The sequence below is a fragment of the Diabrotica undecimpunctata genome, chromosome 7 (genome assembly GCF_040954645.1).
Source record: "Diabrotica undecimpunctata isolate CICGRU chromosome 7, icDiaUnde3, whole genome shotgun sequence".
NCBI lineage: Eukaryota > Metazoa > Arthropoda > Insecta > Coleoptera > Chrysomelidae > Diabrotica > Diabrotica undecimpunctata.
This window is the reverse complement of record NC_092809.1, coordinates 38,919,439-38,939,259: the sequence shown is the minus strand read 5'-3', so window position 1 is coordinate 38,939,259 and position 19,821 is coordinate 38,919,439. Positions and strand designations below refer to the sequence as shown.

The 19,821-nt window shown below is 32.5% G+C and overlaps 1 protein-coding gene across 6 annotated transcripts in view; it reads right to left on the bottom strand.

Moving 5' to 3' along the window:
• The window catches only part of Kif3C (Kinesin family member 3C), a 141,546-nt gene that overhangs the window by 55,088 nt on the left and 66,637 nt on the right, over positions 1-19,821 (bottom strand). For all 6 annotated transcript variants that reach the window (XR_011951374.1, XR_011951376.1, XR_011951375.1 and 3 more), the window contains exon 2: positions 13,107-13,197. Coding sequence is in view for 3 of the 6 variants with exons in the window: in XM_072537113.1 (XP_072393214.1) it covers positions 13,107-13,178 (72 nt within the window). In the remaining 3 variants the exon portion in view is untranslated. The remainder of the gene's footprint in view (positions 1-13,106; positions 13,198-19,821) is intronic.

Below are 19,821 nucleotides of genomic sequence, written 5' to 3'. Positions count from 1 at the left end.
AAAATATGAATGTCAGACATACAATAAACGAAGACATTCAAATAAACCGACTAAGACGGTATGGTGACCTGCCGAGAACGAGGAAACATAGTTTACTTAAACAGATACTACATTGAACACCAAAAGGTAAAGGGAAAAGAGGAAGATCTAGACTAAGTTGGAGAGAAGACATTGACAAAGAAATCAGGAGGAGAAAAAATTTACAAGGAAGGTAACAAAGAAAAGTTGGAAACTATTCGGAAAGGAAATAAACTCAAAATGCAAGGAACATAACAGATTGTTCTCAATAAAAAACAAAGCATTAAGAGGAAAAAGGGAAACAAATATGAGCGCTAAACGATGATATAAATAGCATTAATATAGAAACGAATCTACGAATTACTTTAAAATAATTGGAAGAATTAATAAATAAAGCAAGCGAAAGTGATGATAATGTTGATCTGGAGATGGTAAGTATATTCAAGCGGAACTACCGAATACAAAAGCTATAAAGCTGTCTGCCTGTCATCTAGTGTAAATTATATACGGGAACTGTAAAAGATAAACTACGAAAAATAGTAAAGAACAGAATGAAAGAGGAACAATCAGTATTCAGAAAAGAAAGAACAACAACAGAGGAACGTAATAGAGAAAAATAGAAATAGGAGAGAATATATACATGAAATTTGAGGATCTGAAAAAAATCTTTGAAGAAGATTGAAGAAGAATACCATATGAAGAAGGGAATAAAAGAGGGAGATAGTCTCAGTTCTCTACTCTTCAATATAATATGAGATAAGATAAAAAATGAAAGAAGAGCCAAACTAGAACAGGATGCCATATTTAACAGTGCAGAGAACAACCAGTTAATTTGGTACAGTCACATTTGTAAAATGGATGAGAGCAGACTGATCAAAAGGGTATACAAACCAAAAAGAACAATAATTAAAAGAAAAGAAAGGCCCAAGAAAATATATACCCAACAAATATTCAGTGTAGAACAGCAACAGAGAAATAACTAAGAGAGTTGACCAGGAACAGAAAGAAGTAGAAAAAATGATTTAAGAGTTGAAATAACCCAATTTCGATGATTCCTAGAGGCTATAATGTGTCATTAGCTAAAAGAAGATTCCGTCTACTTTGTTTCTGTCGTTTTCTGTCTCTCTATTTCCCTGTTGGCAAAATCAGAAAACTTCCTCTCTTTTTTTTGCTTGGGATTGGTTTCTAGATGGTCACCGCCTTTTTTCATTTTTTGTCTTCTCTTTCTTTCGAATTCAAATGTTTGTTTTCCAGTCTTTTATCTTTATTCTAAACATATGATTTTCCATTTGTCTAATCTTAAATTTTTTTGTTTTCTTTGCTATATTTGGCTATTTTATGACATTAAGTTCATATGAAAAGATTTTATTTCATGCCCATGTTCATACAGACTTCTCCATTCGTTTAATTTTTCTCAGACTTTTGTCAACATTCACAACGTCTCCTTAATTTAAATTTGTTTTGTCTCATATTTCTGCAAATTATAACTGCTTATTTCTGCTAATGGTTGCATAAAAAATTTGTTAAAAATGATTTACAGAAAGAGAACATTACACAAGCAAATTACAGTTCAAGTTTTTTATCATAAAACCTTAGCCTTATAAACTTTTTATTTATTCAGATACCCCATTGTGTTGATTTCTAAAGAAAAATCTATCTAGTCGCCTGAATAAATGTTCCACAACTTTCAACTACACTTTTCAAGGTCTCTTTATCGATTGTAGAAGTTCGTCATTGTCTTTCATTCAATTTCTGAACACCTTGTAATTACCTTATGTATATTTGTTTTATTAATGCGATTCTACTGAATTAAATAATAACTACCAACAATCAATTTGTACTCGAATAGTTTCTCTTGAGTGGCCATCCATTTCGTTGGGTGTTTTAGACATTATTACAATATGCAATCACATTAATTTATGATAATGAAAATATAAAATTTATATTTATAAATTATGATGAAAACGACAGAATAATAACTGCATGGAAAAATGACTAGCAAACTGTGATGAGTAGCAAATTGTGTAGGACACCATGGCTTGAGTACTCGCAATCACAGAGAAGACCATCTAGTTTAACTCTGCCAAGAAAATATCATGGTCATCTCAAATACATTCTTTAAACTTCCGAAACTCAGAACTGTATACTTCCATATTTTAAAAATTTGAGTATTTTGCCCATGTCATGCTATGGTCTTATGGATGAATATGGATTTATAACATACATTCAACATACTAATGACACGCTACTGAGTTATGCGTCTTCAATATTTAAACTGTTTGCCGCTAATTTGAGAAACCGTCACAAATGCCCATTCGGCATTTGTGACGGTTTCTCAAATTAGCAAGGAATTAAAATTCTATATAACTTGCATCCTTACCGCGATGGTGGTTAAATTTTAGAGCATCTCCAATTAGACACACTACACTTCCTTTCAGAACCACCCCCCCCCAAATTAGTAGATATGAGAAAGTTGGTTTTTGTCTGCTATGTCATAGCATAGGAAATAATTTTAGGAATTAGAGAAAGTTGGACCATATATCACCAGTACTTTCTTAGGAGAGTTGGAAATATACTGAAGGAAAGACAGATACTTTTGCGCGGGTCCTTGTGGAAGATACTGTGGAAAAGTTTTTTTACTTAGAGATAAATAGTTATAAGAATACTATATCAATCGCTAAGATAAACACCTATTTAGTCTTAGTAATGGTTGAATTTTTAATCAGTTAAAGTCAGTACGTTTTCATTCAAGATATTGTAAGTTAGTTATGTTACCTTTGTCACCTGTTTAATTACTAGAAGTCCAGAGTAGTTAAGGACTTTGACGCGAACTTCCGTTTAGTATCCTTCTTAGTTACATTTTAATAAACACAATACCAGTTCTACTTGATAAATAAACTACAGTGCCGGTTTGTTTTCTCATTTGCTATTTTAGAGTTATTGTCAAATGATCGTCACCGTAGTTGACAGTTGTCAAAATATCCAGGTCATTTAATTGCAAAAAAAGTGCTGTAAACAGAACATCCATCCGACATAATTATCGACCTATAAGCCTACTTCCGTATCCAAATATATACAAATTCTGTCAAAAATGATTACTATACTATAGTCGGTTCGCTATATTTACGCGGGTTTCGGATTAAAAATTTTATTGTAAGTACCCAGTTTTAATTACCTGCTCTTTGGGGAAATATCAACTGGTCAAATGAAATGAAAAATAATCCATAACTTTTTTTAATTAAATAATAATGGAAAATCTTTTATATAATTTATATAAAAATTTATATAATTGACAGTATAATAAGGAGAATTACTTCATTAATGGAGTCTAATGTGGCTAATATAAACCTAATAATAATTTTATATTACACTTCACACAGATAATATGGTCTATGTATATTTGTTCCATGGAGAGAATTTCTAATGAAAAATAAAAAAAATTAACTTGCCAACAAAAATGAAAATCAGTCATTATCATCAAAAATATCATAATCGTCATCATCATCACTGTTATCACCATTAATTGTTATTATGATTGGACTTATTTCATTTATTTTATTTTCACGAGTCCACCAATCTTCTATTAGTTTGTCGCACTTGAATATACAGTTGCACCACACTTCTGGAGTTACAATTGAAAGTGCCTTTCGCCAAGTTTCCCGAACTGCGTCGTCGCTATAACCGTTAGGCCCAATATGGTTGTCATAATATTGTTTTGCTATTCCCCATATATATTCGATGAGATTAAACCGGCAATGATACGGTGGCAGACGTAAAACTTGATGACCGTAACTTTCAATAATCTGATCCACAACAAAGGTTTTTGGTTTTGCGTGGATATTTGCCAAGCGTAATAATTCTGATTTTAAAATATGTTGTGTAAATGGTATATGTTCCTTTGTCAACCATTCTTTGATACTTCAGAATGGTAAGATGCATTGTCTAAAATAATTACGCTGGGCTCACTTAAACCTGGGAGAAGTTTTTCATGTAACCATTTTACAAACATTTCTATGTTCAAAGCACGTGGTGTTCGTGTGTATTAAGGTATAATACACACGAACACCACGTGCTTTGTATTTAACAGGTATACTAGCCACTCCTGGATATCTCCACTTCATGGTTTGTTCCAGTTTCACTTTTATTTCTGTGTTCATATTATCGTGATAGTCACTTGATTTTGATTTAGATGAAAATATTAAATCAGCACCTTCTATAAAACCCGATTTCCCTCCTGCATGTAAAATTATGTGTCGCTTCCCTTCTCCATCAGTATGTTTGATAGACTTTACGTTATCATCTTGCTATATTCTCTTGGTTGCACCCCTAGAAAATATCCATGTTTCTTCAAAATATATAAAATTTGCCCTTTCTTCTTTTAATTTAGAATATTTTCTTAGAAAGTTAATTCTTTTATGCACAACAGAACTTCTTTCACAAAGCGCTTTTCTGTTATCCTCCTTTTGAAATTTGAAACCCAAATTATGTATCACTTGCCATATACTTGTTCTGTCAATTTCGTCAAATTTTCTATCTTTTAATTCCAAGAGAATTGTATTTAAGGTCACATGTTCCTTGTTGGCTCGCATTCGATAAATGGTATCACGAATTTCAAATGTTTTTCCATCTGGAATATCTTTCGTTTTCAATGATAGGTGAGTTTTTCGGTGATCTTCTTTCGGCCGTTCATTATTGCGATTTTGTAATACTCCTCTTAGTTTGGTTTCACTAATTCCTAGAGCATCACATACGCGTTGTTGAACAGACATTACCGATTTTAAAGGACCGCCATTTTCTTTTTCATCCGTAAAATACTTATGTACACTACAAATTAGACTATCTACATCTAATACACGTCTAGGCATTTTTAAATATTTCCACCAAACATACAATGTCAACACTGGCAAAGAATCAATTCAACTGCACTATTGTAACAAATTTATACCTACCCTAATGTTATTTTAATGTATTTTAAAATATGACCATTAATGCAGTTTTTACCTAATTTTTTGGGAAGTCGTTTACTGCAACTGGTTATCAATGAGTCATTAGCATAATTTTGTTAATCCGAAACCCGCGTAAATATAGCGAACCGACTATATAATAATTTTCAATTAAAGGCGATTCATTGGCAAACTCGCACTTAAGGACCAACCGATATTCACCTTGTTACGTTTTGAAAATTCAACCATCTTAATAAGATTACTCAACTCCCCCATAATATACAAAAGTCATTGTAGTAAACAGATTGTGCCCCAATTTCTCTCATATTAGTGATATTTGGGTAGTTCCCATTTTAATCTGATAACGGTTGTTTTGCGTTAGAAAAGTAGATATTGGAATCTGTACACTGATTAACCCTTCTGGCCAGAGGTTAGTACGTGGTCATATTGTAGTTTTAATTTTTGTTTATTTCTAGTTGATATAAAAATTAAATTGTGCGTCATACATAATTTTAATTTTTTTTATTTACAAAAAACCCGCTTTAATCTAATAAGGTTATCAGCGGAACGGTAACAATTAATTACACTTTAGATGTCTTTAAGATTGTTTGGTAGATGGTATTTAATTCTATGGATATTAAACTTTTCGCACTTTTCCACTAGCACATATTTTACTGTAAGAGGTGAACCGATCTGATCACAAATTGGGTGTTCTTCTTTTTTAAACACATGTTCATGGGAAAACTGGGTATGTCCAAGTCGTAAACGGGAAATGATCATTTGCTTTCGCCTAAATTCATCGGGTGGTTGCCATGGTCCAATTTTATTTTTTATTTCCTGAAGCTTTGATTTTGTGGTTTTCCATTTATTGTCCCAGATCTCGAAAATATGTTTCATAAAGTAGCTTTTTAGATCCATACTAACAGATTGGAGAGACATTTGGGTACTGTTATTATTTATGGCTTCTTTGGAATTTCGGTCGGCTGCTTTATTACCTGCTATTCCGACGTGTGATGGGACCCAGAGAAACTTGATACTTATATCTTTAGTATGTAATTTATTTAGTTCTTCCTTTATTAGTAAAGCTAATGAATGCTGGGTGTATATTTTCTTGATTAGGTGTAGTGATGACATAGAATCTGTCACAATTAACATTTTGTTCACCTTATTCGCATTTGCATGTAGTAATGCTTGGTAGATTGCATAAAGTTCTCCTGTGAATACGATTGCAGTATCTAGAATTCTATGTTTGAGAATCTCTGTGTTGTTAATTAGGGTACACGTAAACTCATCACCAATTACCATAAATACCCTCGTACATAGTACAAACTCATCACCGCCATAAAAGTAGGGTTTTCAAAATAGACCCTAAGAGATTGGTAAACTGATCACTGGCCTACCTCAGCCTGGATTAGGTATAGACCAGAAAATCCCAGCAAACTGCTAGTTTTTGGTAATTTCACAGAATAATCCAAATCCAAATGTCTTAAAAAATGCAACTGCAATTTATTGTTTTTTATTTGGGAATTCCACAAAATTCTATTGATAGCTACCTAAAATCATGCGAAAAGAAAAATTTCTCTTTATTTGTCCTTGTTTCTTCAACATGGATAGTGAACTGCTAATTTATTACGTCCTGAGCCAACGCGGACAAAAAATGATGGTTATCAATAATTTCAAATTTAAATTGATTGCGAAATACTCTAAAAAAATCGAATTGCCTTTTGTGAACTTGTGCGACGAAAGGGTGTAAGGCTAAATGTCATACAACTGGTGAGTAGAAATGTTATACCGTTTTTGTTTAGTTGTTTCGCACTGGTTTTCGCGAATAATCCTGATCAAACAGAAAAAAATCAGTGTAATTAAGTTCTTTAAGTTAACTGTATAAGATGTTTCTTGTAGGCAAGGCATAATATTACTTTGTTGCTGTAGATTACCTTTTCTGATATTATATTTTGAGATTTCTAACTAAATTGTTAGAGTCACAATGTTATATGTAATATATATATATAAAGTCGGCACCATATGTGAAACCTTTTTATTTTTAGTTCTATGAATTTTGTTATATAAAACAATTATGTTACATAAAAAGTTTTGAATGATCTAAAACCTAGAATACAATGATCAGATATAAAAATTTTTTTAGTTTGTCAAAAAAAAAATGAATTGTGGATATTCTCAAGTCTTAATAAAATTCATGTTGTTTAACGAACCGCGTAAATGACTGAAGAATACTAATATCTGATTCTGATGACTGAAATTCCAGATCATTCAGAACTAGAGAATAAATTTTTTTTCATAAAACTAAAAATAAAAAATTTTCCATATTGTACCAACTTAATTGGACTCTTATATACATATGCTGAAAAAGCGATAAACGCTTGTAGTCAACGCTGATCAGACTACAAACACAACTATTTATTTGGGTGTGCAGCCGAAGATAGGACAAAGAAGTACTCTTTTTAAACTATCAAGCTTTCGCAAATCTCTATTTGCATCATCAGGGTGCTACAATAAACAAAATTAGTACAAATTACAGAATAAAAATTATTTTGTATCTTACACTAATTGAGGTTAGTTGTCATGATGTTTATGAAATGAAATGAACAACTCATCTGACTCCTACAAATAATGGCGAAAACTAACCAAAAAATGTAAAAATATTGCTTTTAAAAGCACTCTAATTGTGGGATCTTTGTACAAGTCATTGAAAGATAAAGTACAGGAAGCTGTACTTAAGCATTTTGATACATTCTGTCATAATAAATGCATTGCTGATTACTTCAAATTTAAAAATTTCCGCCAATGATGCCATAAAATGTAAAGCTTTGCACGTGTAAAAAATTAGGTTTCCTTCGACTTCAATGCACTAATAGCACACTCAAGTTTTTAGCTTTTTCTATTTTTCAGATATTTTATATTTACTAACTGTCCAAAATCGTGTATTATTTTCAAAATAGTCAAATAACGCCAGAACGGTAAGACTTAGACCGAATGTATGCTTAACAAATTATCTCGAGAATTCAATGAGAAATATAAAAATGCAATGAAAATCAAATAACGAAGTTGGGACTACTTCCGATATAAACAAAAATAGCACATATTGACAAATATTTTCATTTTAAAGTTCACTATCGAAATCCTATGCAACTAAATTTTTAGATCTCAAAACCATTTAGATTGGCAGATACGTCTAATAGGCCACACCGTGAGACATATTAATATCTCAGTTAAATTTTAAAGCAACTTACTTAAAATAATTTATGAATTTCGTAAATTATCACATAAACGAGAAGTATAACAGGTAAGAGGCAATCTTTCGCATTAGAAACCAGGCAAAAATCTCGGTGATGAGTTTACCAATCTCCAAAGGATGCCGGTGATCAGTTTACTATATCTCCGAGGGTCTGATAATTTTATGAGGGGCTATATGAGTTCGTACACGTCCGTTAATTATTGCCACCCCGACTGCATTTTCAGTTTTAGACGCATCTGTGTAGTATATTATACTGTGTAATCGGAATGAGAGTTCAGATCTCTGAAGTGTTGTATGATAAGATTGGGGTTAGTGCTATTTTATAGTGGCTATTTTTTTGGAATTTTAATAGACTACAGTTAAGTATTGGAATTTTTACAATCCAAGGTGGATATGAAGATATATTTTTGTATATTTCCAGTTAAGTAGTTTCATTGCATGATGGATTCTGCGGGAATATGGAAGATATGAAATTTGATGAGTCATTAATCATAGATATGTTTAAAATGTTATTTATTGGAATTCTTTTATTTACATGTATGTTAGAAGCGTATTTTAGGGTTAACAGCTGTCTACGAAGCTTTAGCGTGGGTTCACCTATTTCGGCTTCTATGCTATTGATCGGAGTTATTCTGTATGCCTCAATTATTATAATCCTTAGGAAGGTGTTATGTATCCAAAAGTTTTAACGTTGTTTTGCTGGCAGATGTATATGCTACACATCCGTAATTCATCTTGGAACGAATTAAGGATCTATATAACATGAGCAGTGTTTTACCATCAGCACCCCAAGTTCTGTGAGCTAGGTACTTTAACAAATTAAGGCCATTTCGACATGAAAGAACTAACTGCTGAATATGACTTTTCCAATTTAACTGTTGATTAAATATCATTCCCAGGATTTTTATTTCGTTTGTATAGGAAAGATTTTGATTCTCAAGAGTGAGGTTTGGTTTATCCTCGACATGTTTCTTTGAAAATAGTATACATTTTGTTTTCTTGGAACAAAAACTAAAACCAGACCTTAGGGACCAATTTACTAGTTTATTTAAGCGTTCTTGTAATATTGACGCCATACTATTAACGTTCTTGCCTTTGATGTAAAGAATCAGGTCATCAGCATATAGTCTTGCCTGTACAGGTTTCGCAATGACTTTTATTATATCGTTTATTGATATTGATGTATACTTGACGCCTAAAACTGAGTATGTGGCTATATTCAGGATTTATAGTTCCAATTCTCAAACATGTTATTGGTGACATCAATTTCAGGCCTAGGTTCTGGAGAAGATTGCTCAATATTTCATGTGATATTGTTGGACTAACATTAGATAAGAGAAGACGTTCTGATGGGGTGATTAGTCTACGTGCTAGAAGTACTGCTTTTTTTATTTTAATGGATCCCGTTTTATTGAGAAAAATTTTAATTTTTGTTGCTATAGAATAGGGAACAGATAGTTATGGGACAACTAACACTCAGAGAAAAAAAAAGTTAGTGTGTATCCTAGTGTTTTTTAAGTAGTGATACATTTATATTGTTTATTTTATTATTAATTATTTCATATGTATTTACGGACTTAATTTATTTTTCGTTTGATTATTATTAATATATAATTTGTAAGTGATGTGTCGTTTTATTTTCCTTGTTCCATATACCATTGATTTAGTACTGAAACAATTTGGTAGGTTTGGAGCATGATCTTTTCATTGTATCATGGGTTTGGAGTTGTAGTCTGCTTTAGACGTGTGGAGGCAAATCTGCCTGGCGTCTAATTAACATTCATTCAATTTAAAAGACAAGTCTCCCATCTCCACTTAAGCATAACGAGCTACCCCTTTGTTGTCGTCCGACAGCCGGTGTAACAGCTTAGCGTCCCCGCATGCGCGGCGAGTTGTTGCACCCTTATCAACTTTGCGGAGGAGTGCCAAAAAAATATTTTAATTATTTATTATTTATTTAAAACACATAAGTAATTAGGTAAAAACACACATTATAATTATTAAATTATAATGTGTGTTTTTACAAGTATCTTATAATTGTCTAACAAAATAATGTAAAATTTTATTGTTATTATAGGGTGCCTAATACAGTAGGTACTTCAAAAAACAGAAAACTTTGCAAAATAATTATTATATTACATTTCTATAGTAGGAGAACTACAAAGCAAAAAAATAATTACTTAAGTTATGCTTATGAAGTTTCAGAATCCAGCGAATCGTCCGAAGAATCCTCAGTCACACTTTAGGCTATTATTATTTTGTTGAAAACAGTGTCTTCCATCCCGTCCAATCTCCACATTTTTTCTTCTTCCTTGATCGCATGGGCTACGGCATTAGCCCAATCTTCTCTCCGTATCCATTCCATAGCGAGTTCTAACAAACTTTGGACATCAGAAATTTTATATGTCACGTTTTCACGAGCTACGTAACCTTTTACTTCAGCGCAAATTAATTATATCAGGTTGAACTCAAAATGATAAGAAGAAAGCTTCAAAATGGTGATGCTTTAGCACGAGCCAGTGTATCTACAACATGCTGTCGATATCTGTCACGATGCTGTCTAATGACACTTATAAGTTCAGCCTTAACCATATCCTCTTAAAATGGAATTCATTTTTGTCTTAAACAACTCTGCATGTGTGCTTTTCTGGTGGCCATAGTTGGCAGATGTTCTACTAATCGGCTGTGATAAGAAGCGTTATCCATCACTCTTACCAAATTTGGTTTGATTTATGAAAGAAGGGATTCAAACCATTTTTCAAAGCGTTGGGCGTCCATGTCTTCGTGCCACTCTCACTACCTATACGGGCGACAATCAGTAGTTGCCCTTTACCCGTTGGTTCTTCCTGTTGATGAACAAATGCTTAACTATAACTCGTTAAAATAGTATCTTGTCAAATCTTAGATACTGTGTGACCAGAATTCACCCACGTTTCGTTCAGATAATAAATCTTTTTTCTCTTCTTCTAGTTCTAATTATTTCTAAACATATAAATTGTAAATCTTCTTTTATTATTATCCTTAACATCTTTTTGCTCCTAATTGATTCGAGGGCTGGTGCTTTATTCGCAAAAAAGAAAGAATGAATAAAAGTGCGTACAACTTTTTTCCATCACGACCATTTACTTTTGGAGCTTGCATAATCCCAGTCACCGTTTTTTCTCGTACAATGCGTTCAATTATCGACATGGATACTCCCGTTAAAAATGAACACTGAGCTACAGCTTCTACTGTACGAAGTGTATTTTTTAAATTTTTATACACTCTACAGATAATCTGCTTTTCTTTTACCGACATAAACTTCCGCTTTCTTTATACATTACTTGGACTTGCTACGGCATCCATCTTAATGATATAAAAAGAATAAACATCAATCATATTATTTTGCTATTTGTGTGTTGTTTACCTCAAAAACTATTTTAAAGTTAATAAATACAATGAAGTTTATTTAATAAATATAAAACAAAGTCACATTCACAAAAAACAGAACACACCATGCCTATGCAGATATGGACGCTTAATAATGAAAAAACAGAACGAATAAACTATTTTCCCATTCATATTCTTTCCAAGGACGTAAATATATAGACCAGCGAAGTGTTGATAAGTTTACCGATGTTTCAAAGTATTCAACGAACTTGTTTAACTATTCGCTCGCGAATCGCACCGGTATGCAGAAGATATTTTGTTACGGGGCAAATTTTATGGAACCATCTTACTTTTCACTTATCCACATTGGCGAAGCATACACAATAAAAATGACCCCGGTAAGAATTTATTTCTGACGTTTAACATTGTTGTCGTCAGCTCTCCTTTAATTAAAAATTGTTATAGTATAAAAAGCTATTTAATGAATTCGACAGCTATTAACCTCCAGAACAGGTAAGTTTCCGCAAAGATCATAGCCCTATAGAACAGATTCAGAACATCCGAACATTGATAGAGGAATGCAACGAATACAATGCCCCACTACATATAGCCTTTGTTGACTATCACAAGGTATTTGATTCAGTAGAACGTTGGGCCATATCTGATGTAGTTGATAACGCGAGGAGAATTTCGAGATATAAAAACTTGCTAAAACATATATACGAAAACGAGACATTAGCAATAAAAAATGATTAGAACACAAAATTTAACAAAATACAAATTTAGAGAGACGTGAGGTAATACGATACTATTTCTTCGAAGGTAATCACATTTGCCCTAGATGACATTTTCAAGCAGCTTAACTGGGAGCGAAAAGTTTTAAATATTGACCAACGATCCCTGAATCATCCCGCTTAGCGGACGATATTGTCATAATTAGTAGCGAACTCAACGATCTACAATAAATGCTTTCAGAATTCAGTAAAGTTTCAAAAAGAATAGGCTTGAAAATAAACCCAACAAAGACCAAGATTCTTATTTTGGAGGAAGTACCAGTTGCTGTGGAGCAGAAAGTGATAGGAAGAGTGGGAGAATATATTTACTTATGTCGTCTTATAAACTTAAGTAGAGGAAACCAACACGCAGAAGTATACCGAAGAAGCTGCACGATATGGACTGCCGTTGGCAAACTTAAAATTGTCCTCATGAACAATAATATTTCCATAAATCTTAAGCCAACTGTTCAATTCAATTCCTGCATCCATTCGTCTTGGGTAGGACATGACAGCCCGGAAAAAGTAGACGAAAAAAAAAGACCAAAAGCTACATGAAAGGATAATGTGAAAGAAGGTGCTAGGAAAACTGGTAAATAAAACTGAAGTGCGAAAAGACTTGGGAAGATTGGAGATCTATATAGAGCCAACACCAGTGTTGATGATGATTTATTATTGCAGTATCAAGTTCATTAAAAGAAAATATAAAATCTTGGTTGTGAATAATAAACTTTTAATCCAACTTACCTGACAGTTGAGCGATGTTTCTGTTTTGTTCATAGGCCGACATCTTACTATGACCTTAACGTTTTCTGCCATACCAAATTATTCAAGTCATCTAAAATCAAGAAAAATCAAGGAAAGTGTTACTAAAAATTACGTGCAAATATTGAATAGTTTCTTTTAGTCATAAGTCTATACATGGTGGTCCTTAAGCAATTGTATAAAAAGTAGTAGATTCTAGACTTTGAAATATTATGACTTAAGCCAACTTGCTTTAATAAAATGTTGATATTAAGAAAGATATAGGGTTAAAAGAAAGATACAAGTTAAAATTTAACATTTTATTTTTGTTTAGGAATTATAATTTGATGCATACATTGATGTAGCTAGATACAGGTCGCCACATATGCCACATATGTGGCATATATTTGCGTCTAAGTTTTTTTCAGGTAGCGTTATTTTTGCCAAAAATATTAAAGACACATAATTTCAACAAAAAAAGACATACTTGTTGATAACTTCAAAACTCAACAGCTTTTGAGATAATTGGATTTTGCAAATCAGCTGCATACCTCTGATTTAACTCAATTACTCCAGGCAAAGTATTTTTTTTTTTTTTTTGGCATAGACTTTTAGTCATTCAGCCAGACTCAACATGGTAAAAAAAAGATTGTCTGAGTTTATATTAAAATAAATATACAAAACAGGTAAACAGGGTCACTCTCTTCTCGCCTAGGGGCCCATCAAGGCATTTTTTTTTACATACAACACTAGGCCACGGTAAGAAAGGAATTTAAACAATTGGGTTAGAGACAAACGTTACGTTATTAACTAATGTATAATTATTTACATGGTTATTTTACTATCTTTTAAAAACATAACTAATAAATCATACACTGCTCTCGAGTCTAATGATAATAGGTACTGAAGGTTCCAAGTGGCTAATATATTGTGTTTATGTAAATTATTTATTAATCTGGATGAAGTTATAATATTTCTGGGGCAACTGAAAAATATATGATCTAGGTTTCCTTCTTCTGTACAAAATTCACATTGATCATTATCTAAAACCTTAAGTTTAAATAAATGTTTGGGGTAACAAGCGTGCCCAAATCTCAGTCTTATGATCGTGGTAACATATTTTCTAGGTACATTAAAAAACTTATACCAAGGAGTTTTAGGAATATCTGTTTGAAGAGAAGTGTATCTATTTGGGCTAACAATGGAATATTCCTTCCATATATTATCCCACCTTTGGTATAATCTTAATTTTAAGGAAGCCAGAAAGTCGCAAGCCGTGATTTTATACGAAGTTTCTCTACCAGACATAATACTTTCTCTTGCTAATTGGTCTACATGTTCGTTATTTTCCAAACCTATATGTGCTTTAATCCAAACAAAAAGTACATTTTTGCCCCTTGTTACTAATTTTTGTTTGATATCCTTAATTTTGTAAATATAAGGGCAACTGTACGTATTTGGCAATCCCGGTTTCCCAATAGAGGTCAAAACTGATAAAGAATCTGATAATATCACTATATGGTCCGAGTTACTTTCTGTTGCATAAAGTAAGGCCTTCTGCTGTAAAAATAGAGGTCTGGGAGTTCAACTTAAATGTGCGCTCTATTCGTTCCAATGGAATAAAAAAAGCGCATCCAGTGCCGTTTGATGATTTGGAGGCATCGGTATATATAACGACGGAGTTTTCGAATTCTGATAATATTGAGTGAATAATCTTTCTATTTATGTGTATACTGTCACTATATTTTGGTACCATGATATCTGCATTTGAACCATGATATGTTGCATATGAGATGTTTTGAAGTGTATTCGTAGCTTTATCTATCTCTTTTAATGCTTCCATATTATGTTGCAAAGCTTCGCAGACTAAAGGCGATTTCTTTTTTTCCCAGTATTTAGTAGACAAATCATAGCAATTCAGAGTGATGAGCTTTGTGTATAACGATTGATTTTTTATATATGTCTTTACCAGAAATTTTTCGGTCAGGAAGTTTCGTCTGATATTTAAAGGTGGTTCCAAGGCTTCCAAATACAAGGGTTGAATTGGTGTGGACTTCATAGCACCTAAACATGTACGTAGAGCTGAATTGTGTATTACGTTAATTTTATTTAGCAATACATTACTGGCTGATCCATAAAATATGCTTCCGTAATCCAAAATGGAGCGAATATACGCTCTGTAGAATAATAAATTTACGTCTACATCAGCACCCCACCACGTTTTATTAATTGATTTAAGGAAATTTATTCCCTTGTTGCATTTGTTTAACATATCCTCAATGTGATCCTTCCAAGTCAAATGTTTGTCAAGTGTCATCCCTAAATATTTGACCTTATTTTTTAGTGGATATTGATGCTCTCCTAATTTAATTATTTGATCATTAGGTTTATAATGTCTGGTAAAAATGCAAACCTGAGATTTATTACAAGATAATTCAAAATTGTTTTTATAAAGCCATTTTTGAAGTAGTTGATAGATACTATCCAAGTTTTTGATTGCTTTCTTATATTCTTTGTGTTCTGTGTAAATGCAGAAATCATCTGCGTATTGTATGAGGTTGAATGGTATGTTATTTATTTTAATATTGTACAAATCCGCTACGTACAAATTAAACAGGATAGGACTCAATACAGAACCCTGAGGTAATCCTTTGTTTACGATTCTGGGACCTATAAGCATTTGTTCTTTTCTTAAATAAACTAATCTATTTGAATAAAGATTAACAATACTATCAGCAAATTGAGCTGGAATTTGAAATATTCTTGTCATTTTTTCTTTGAGTGCTGTTAGACACACAGAGTCATAAGCACCTTCTATATCAAGAAATAATACCGGTAAGTAATTGTTCCGGGAATAATTGTTTTGAATGTCTACAACCAGGGAAGCCAATGCATCCAAAGTACCAAAACCTTTCCTGAATCCGTATTGTTCTTTGGGTAAAAGGTTCTGCTCTAGTAACCACCATTCTAGCCTAGCCTTAAGTATTCTCTCTAGAGTTTTTTGTACACAAGATAATAAAGATATGGGTCTGTAAGCTTCAACTAATTTTAGATTTTTCCCAGGTTTGGGAATAGGAACGACAATAATATGTTTGAAGGCCGAAATGTTAGAACCTTCTCTAATTATCTGATTAAAAATATTTAGAAGTAACTCTTTTGCATTAGTTGGTAAATTAAATAGCATAATATATTTGATTTCATCATAACCAGGAGAAGTGTTAGGACGGTCACTAAGGGCACAGTCCAATTCTAGCATAGTAAACGGTTTTAAGAGAAAATGACTATGATTCGGATTAAATAACATTAAATCTTCGTGATTGTTCACATATGGTGGTGCAATTTTGTCGAAGAACTCTGCTATCCACGAATCTTCTAGTGGTAATGGAGCATTGACCCTTTTCCTGTTCATCCTTTTCGCTTGATTTCAAATCGAAGTAGGCGACGTTTGTTTATTTAATTTTGAACACCAATCAACCCAGCTTTGTTTGGCTTTCGATTTCAATAATTTCTTAGCGTGTGCACTAGCTTGTTTACATTTAATAAAATTTTCAACTGATGGATCTTGCTTGTATTTTATTAATGCATTTTTTCTTTCTGCAACAATTAGATCACATTCTGCATCCCACCATGGTGAAGGAGTCCGTTTCTTACACTTAAAGGGTTTATATTGGCTAATAGATTGTATGGAAGCTTTATTGATACAGTCTAATAAAAGATTATATTTTTCTTCAGCATTTGAGGATATAGGTCCACTTTCATTTAAAGTATTCTCGATTATTTCAGCGTACATATCCCAATTAGCTTTCTTAGTATTCCATTTACTTTTGGGATATATGGTCTCATTAACAGCTCTTGGGTATTCGAATTCTATTTTTACAACATAGTGATTTGATCCAAGTGTATCAGAATCTACAGTCCAAAATGTCTTAGCAAAAATGGAAGGGGAACAAACCGTAATATCAATCATAGAATCTGAATGTCCTGGATTTCCTTGACAAGTAGGTTGACCGTTATTCATCACAATGAAATCAAGATCCTGTAGGGTCTCTACAATTTGATCGCCAATATTATTATTTTTTGATGATCCCCAGAGCGCATTGTGGGCATTCATATCACCCCCAATAATGCAAGGGTGCTTCACTTGTGAAAATAAGTTTGTCCAATCTTCTATTCTGGTTTTGGTTTTTGGACATCTATATACAGAGAGAAAACTCAAGTGAGTATTATCGTAATTAACTTTAATACCACAGGCAAGCAGCTCTTTATTGAAGTTTTTATTTAATTTTATTATTTCAAAACGGATACCAGTTTTTACCAAAACAGCGACACCAGCAAAACCGTCTGCACGATCTTGACGAACAATATTATAACCTTTAAAATTATATACAACATTATTTTTGAACCAGGTTTCACTTAAAAGAGCAATATCAATATCTTCTTTAATAAGGAAATTGAGTAGGCTGTTTTTATTTGCAACAGCTGATCTAGCGTTCCATTGCATAATTTTAAGTTTAATGTTTAAAGCCATAAATTTAAGTACCTTTAAAAATATCCTCGAGAACAGTATGCAAACCCTTAGCTAACAAATTATTATCCAGTGTTTCTGCATCCTCAAATGATTTTACATTTTTTATAAATTCAGAAAAAAATTTGACTAACGAAATAACCATCTTATTTTTTTCACCATCTATTGAACTATTAGGTTTATTGGGATTAGGTGGTAGAGGCTGTAACGGGCCAAATCTAAAAGGAAAGGTGGAGGAATCTGTAGGGGATTGTGAAACAGGAGTAGAAACTTTCCTTTTTTTAAGTGCATTATGTTCAGTATTAATCCTACTAGGTCCAGGATGAGTAAAGTTTGTTGATTTTTTCATATACGATCTTGGAATGGTAGGGTGAGATGACATATTGTCATCAGATACGTTAGGTAGTTTTGGAAAATTTTCTTCAAGATTTGACAATATCGAAAATTTATTGTTACTAACAAATTCGGAAAAAGATGATTCTTTAAATCTTTTTGCTTCTAAAAAGGAGATTTTTTGATCTAACATAATGTTTTTAATTTTTTTTTGTTCCTCATAAACGGGACAACTTTTAGAGATCGAAATATGATCTTTACTTTTACAATGTATACAAAAAGTTTTTTTAGTGTCGCATATGTGACTATCATTTTTAATTTCTGCACATCGTATACAAAATTCTTGTGTACCCTTGCATTGCTTAGAAATATGACCAAATTTCAAACACTTGTAGCACTGTATTACCCTGCCTACAAATCTTTCTACCGGTAAATACATAAAATTAACTACGACATGAGTCGGCAAAACATTTCCTTCAAATGTAATTATAATATTTCGTCTGGGAACGTATTCTGTTTTACCGTCTTTATCTACCTTTCTATGCATTCTTTTAATGTCGGTAATTTTAACGGAAGAGTCTATATGTTTTTTTTAAATAATCAGTATCATACCTCGTATCTACATCGTGAATTATTCCCTTGATTTCCAAGAGATGGTTAGGGATATAGGCTTTTAAATTTTCATCTTTTAACTTATTATGTGTTACTAGATGATTTGCATCCAAAATAGATTTTAAAATGACTTTAACTCTATTTTTTCCTATAGATTTAATTTCCTTTAGGTTTTTAATTTTAAGTTTTTGATACAAAATTTCCCGCACCACCATCGGATGCAAACGAGAGATGTTCTGATTATTCAAATTCTCTATATAAACGCAACAGCTATGAAAATCATAATTATTAGAGGAAATATTATACAGTTTAACTTCCCTTGTTTTGCCGGAATTAGCACCAATTTCCATATCCTTATCCATATCCATATCTGGGGAACTTGTCGCAACACTTACTTCGCACATTTGCGTCTTATTGTTATTTTCCTCCCCCATTAGGGGAGGTAAATCACTTATTTACACTAAAATTCCAAGTATTAAACCGATATATTTACACAAACTTTAAATTTAAATATAAATATCGATTTTTAATTACCGCAAAAACTTATCTCCGCTTAATGTGATTTTATCGTCTGTTCGAACTGAAAGACAAATTCACACTGATGCCAGGCAAAGTAAAAATAGACAAAAACATCTATGCTTCTGAATTTTGATACATATAAAATGCTTTAAATGAAGTTAATAGTTTCTGATATATTAAAGAAAAAATAGTATGCCCTCATATTTCTTTCATCAGTAAGATAATTAATAAAGTGTTATAGGAACAATTTACGTTTTATATTAAATTAAAATCCAAATTACTGTTAAACTGATTAACAATAAACTTTTGGCAAAGTAAGTGTTGGTTATGTATACCCTTTTTTTTAATGCATTTATCAATACGTTCTATAAAGGATCTTCTTCTTCTTCTACGGCACCACAGCCCAAATTGAGCCTTACCCTCCTTTATTTTTTGCCGCCACCCTTACTTATCTGTGACTAATCTCCTCCATACACGGACTCCTAAAAGGGCTTTGCATCACTGTTTACTGTGTCTTCCCAGCGCTTTCTTGGCTTTTCAACTGGTCTCTTTTCCTGCATTCTAGCATTCAGTGCCCTTTTTGGTAGCCTTTCTTCTCCCATTCTTATCACATGTTCGGCCCATTGCAATCTTTGTATTCTGATGAAATCTGACAGTGGTGCTTCCTTATAAAGTTGATAAAGCTCATTGTTGTATCGACTTTTGAAGTTTCCGTTTTCCCTCACAGGT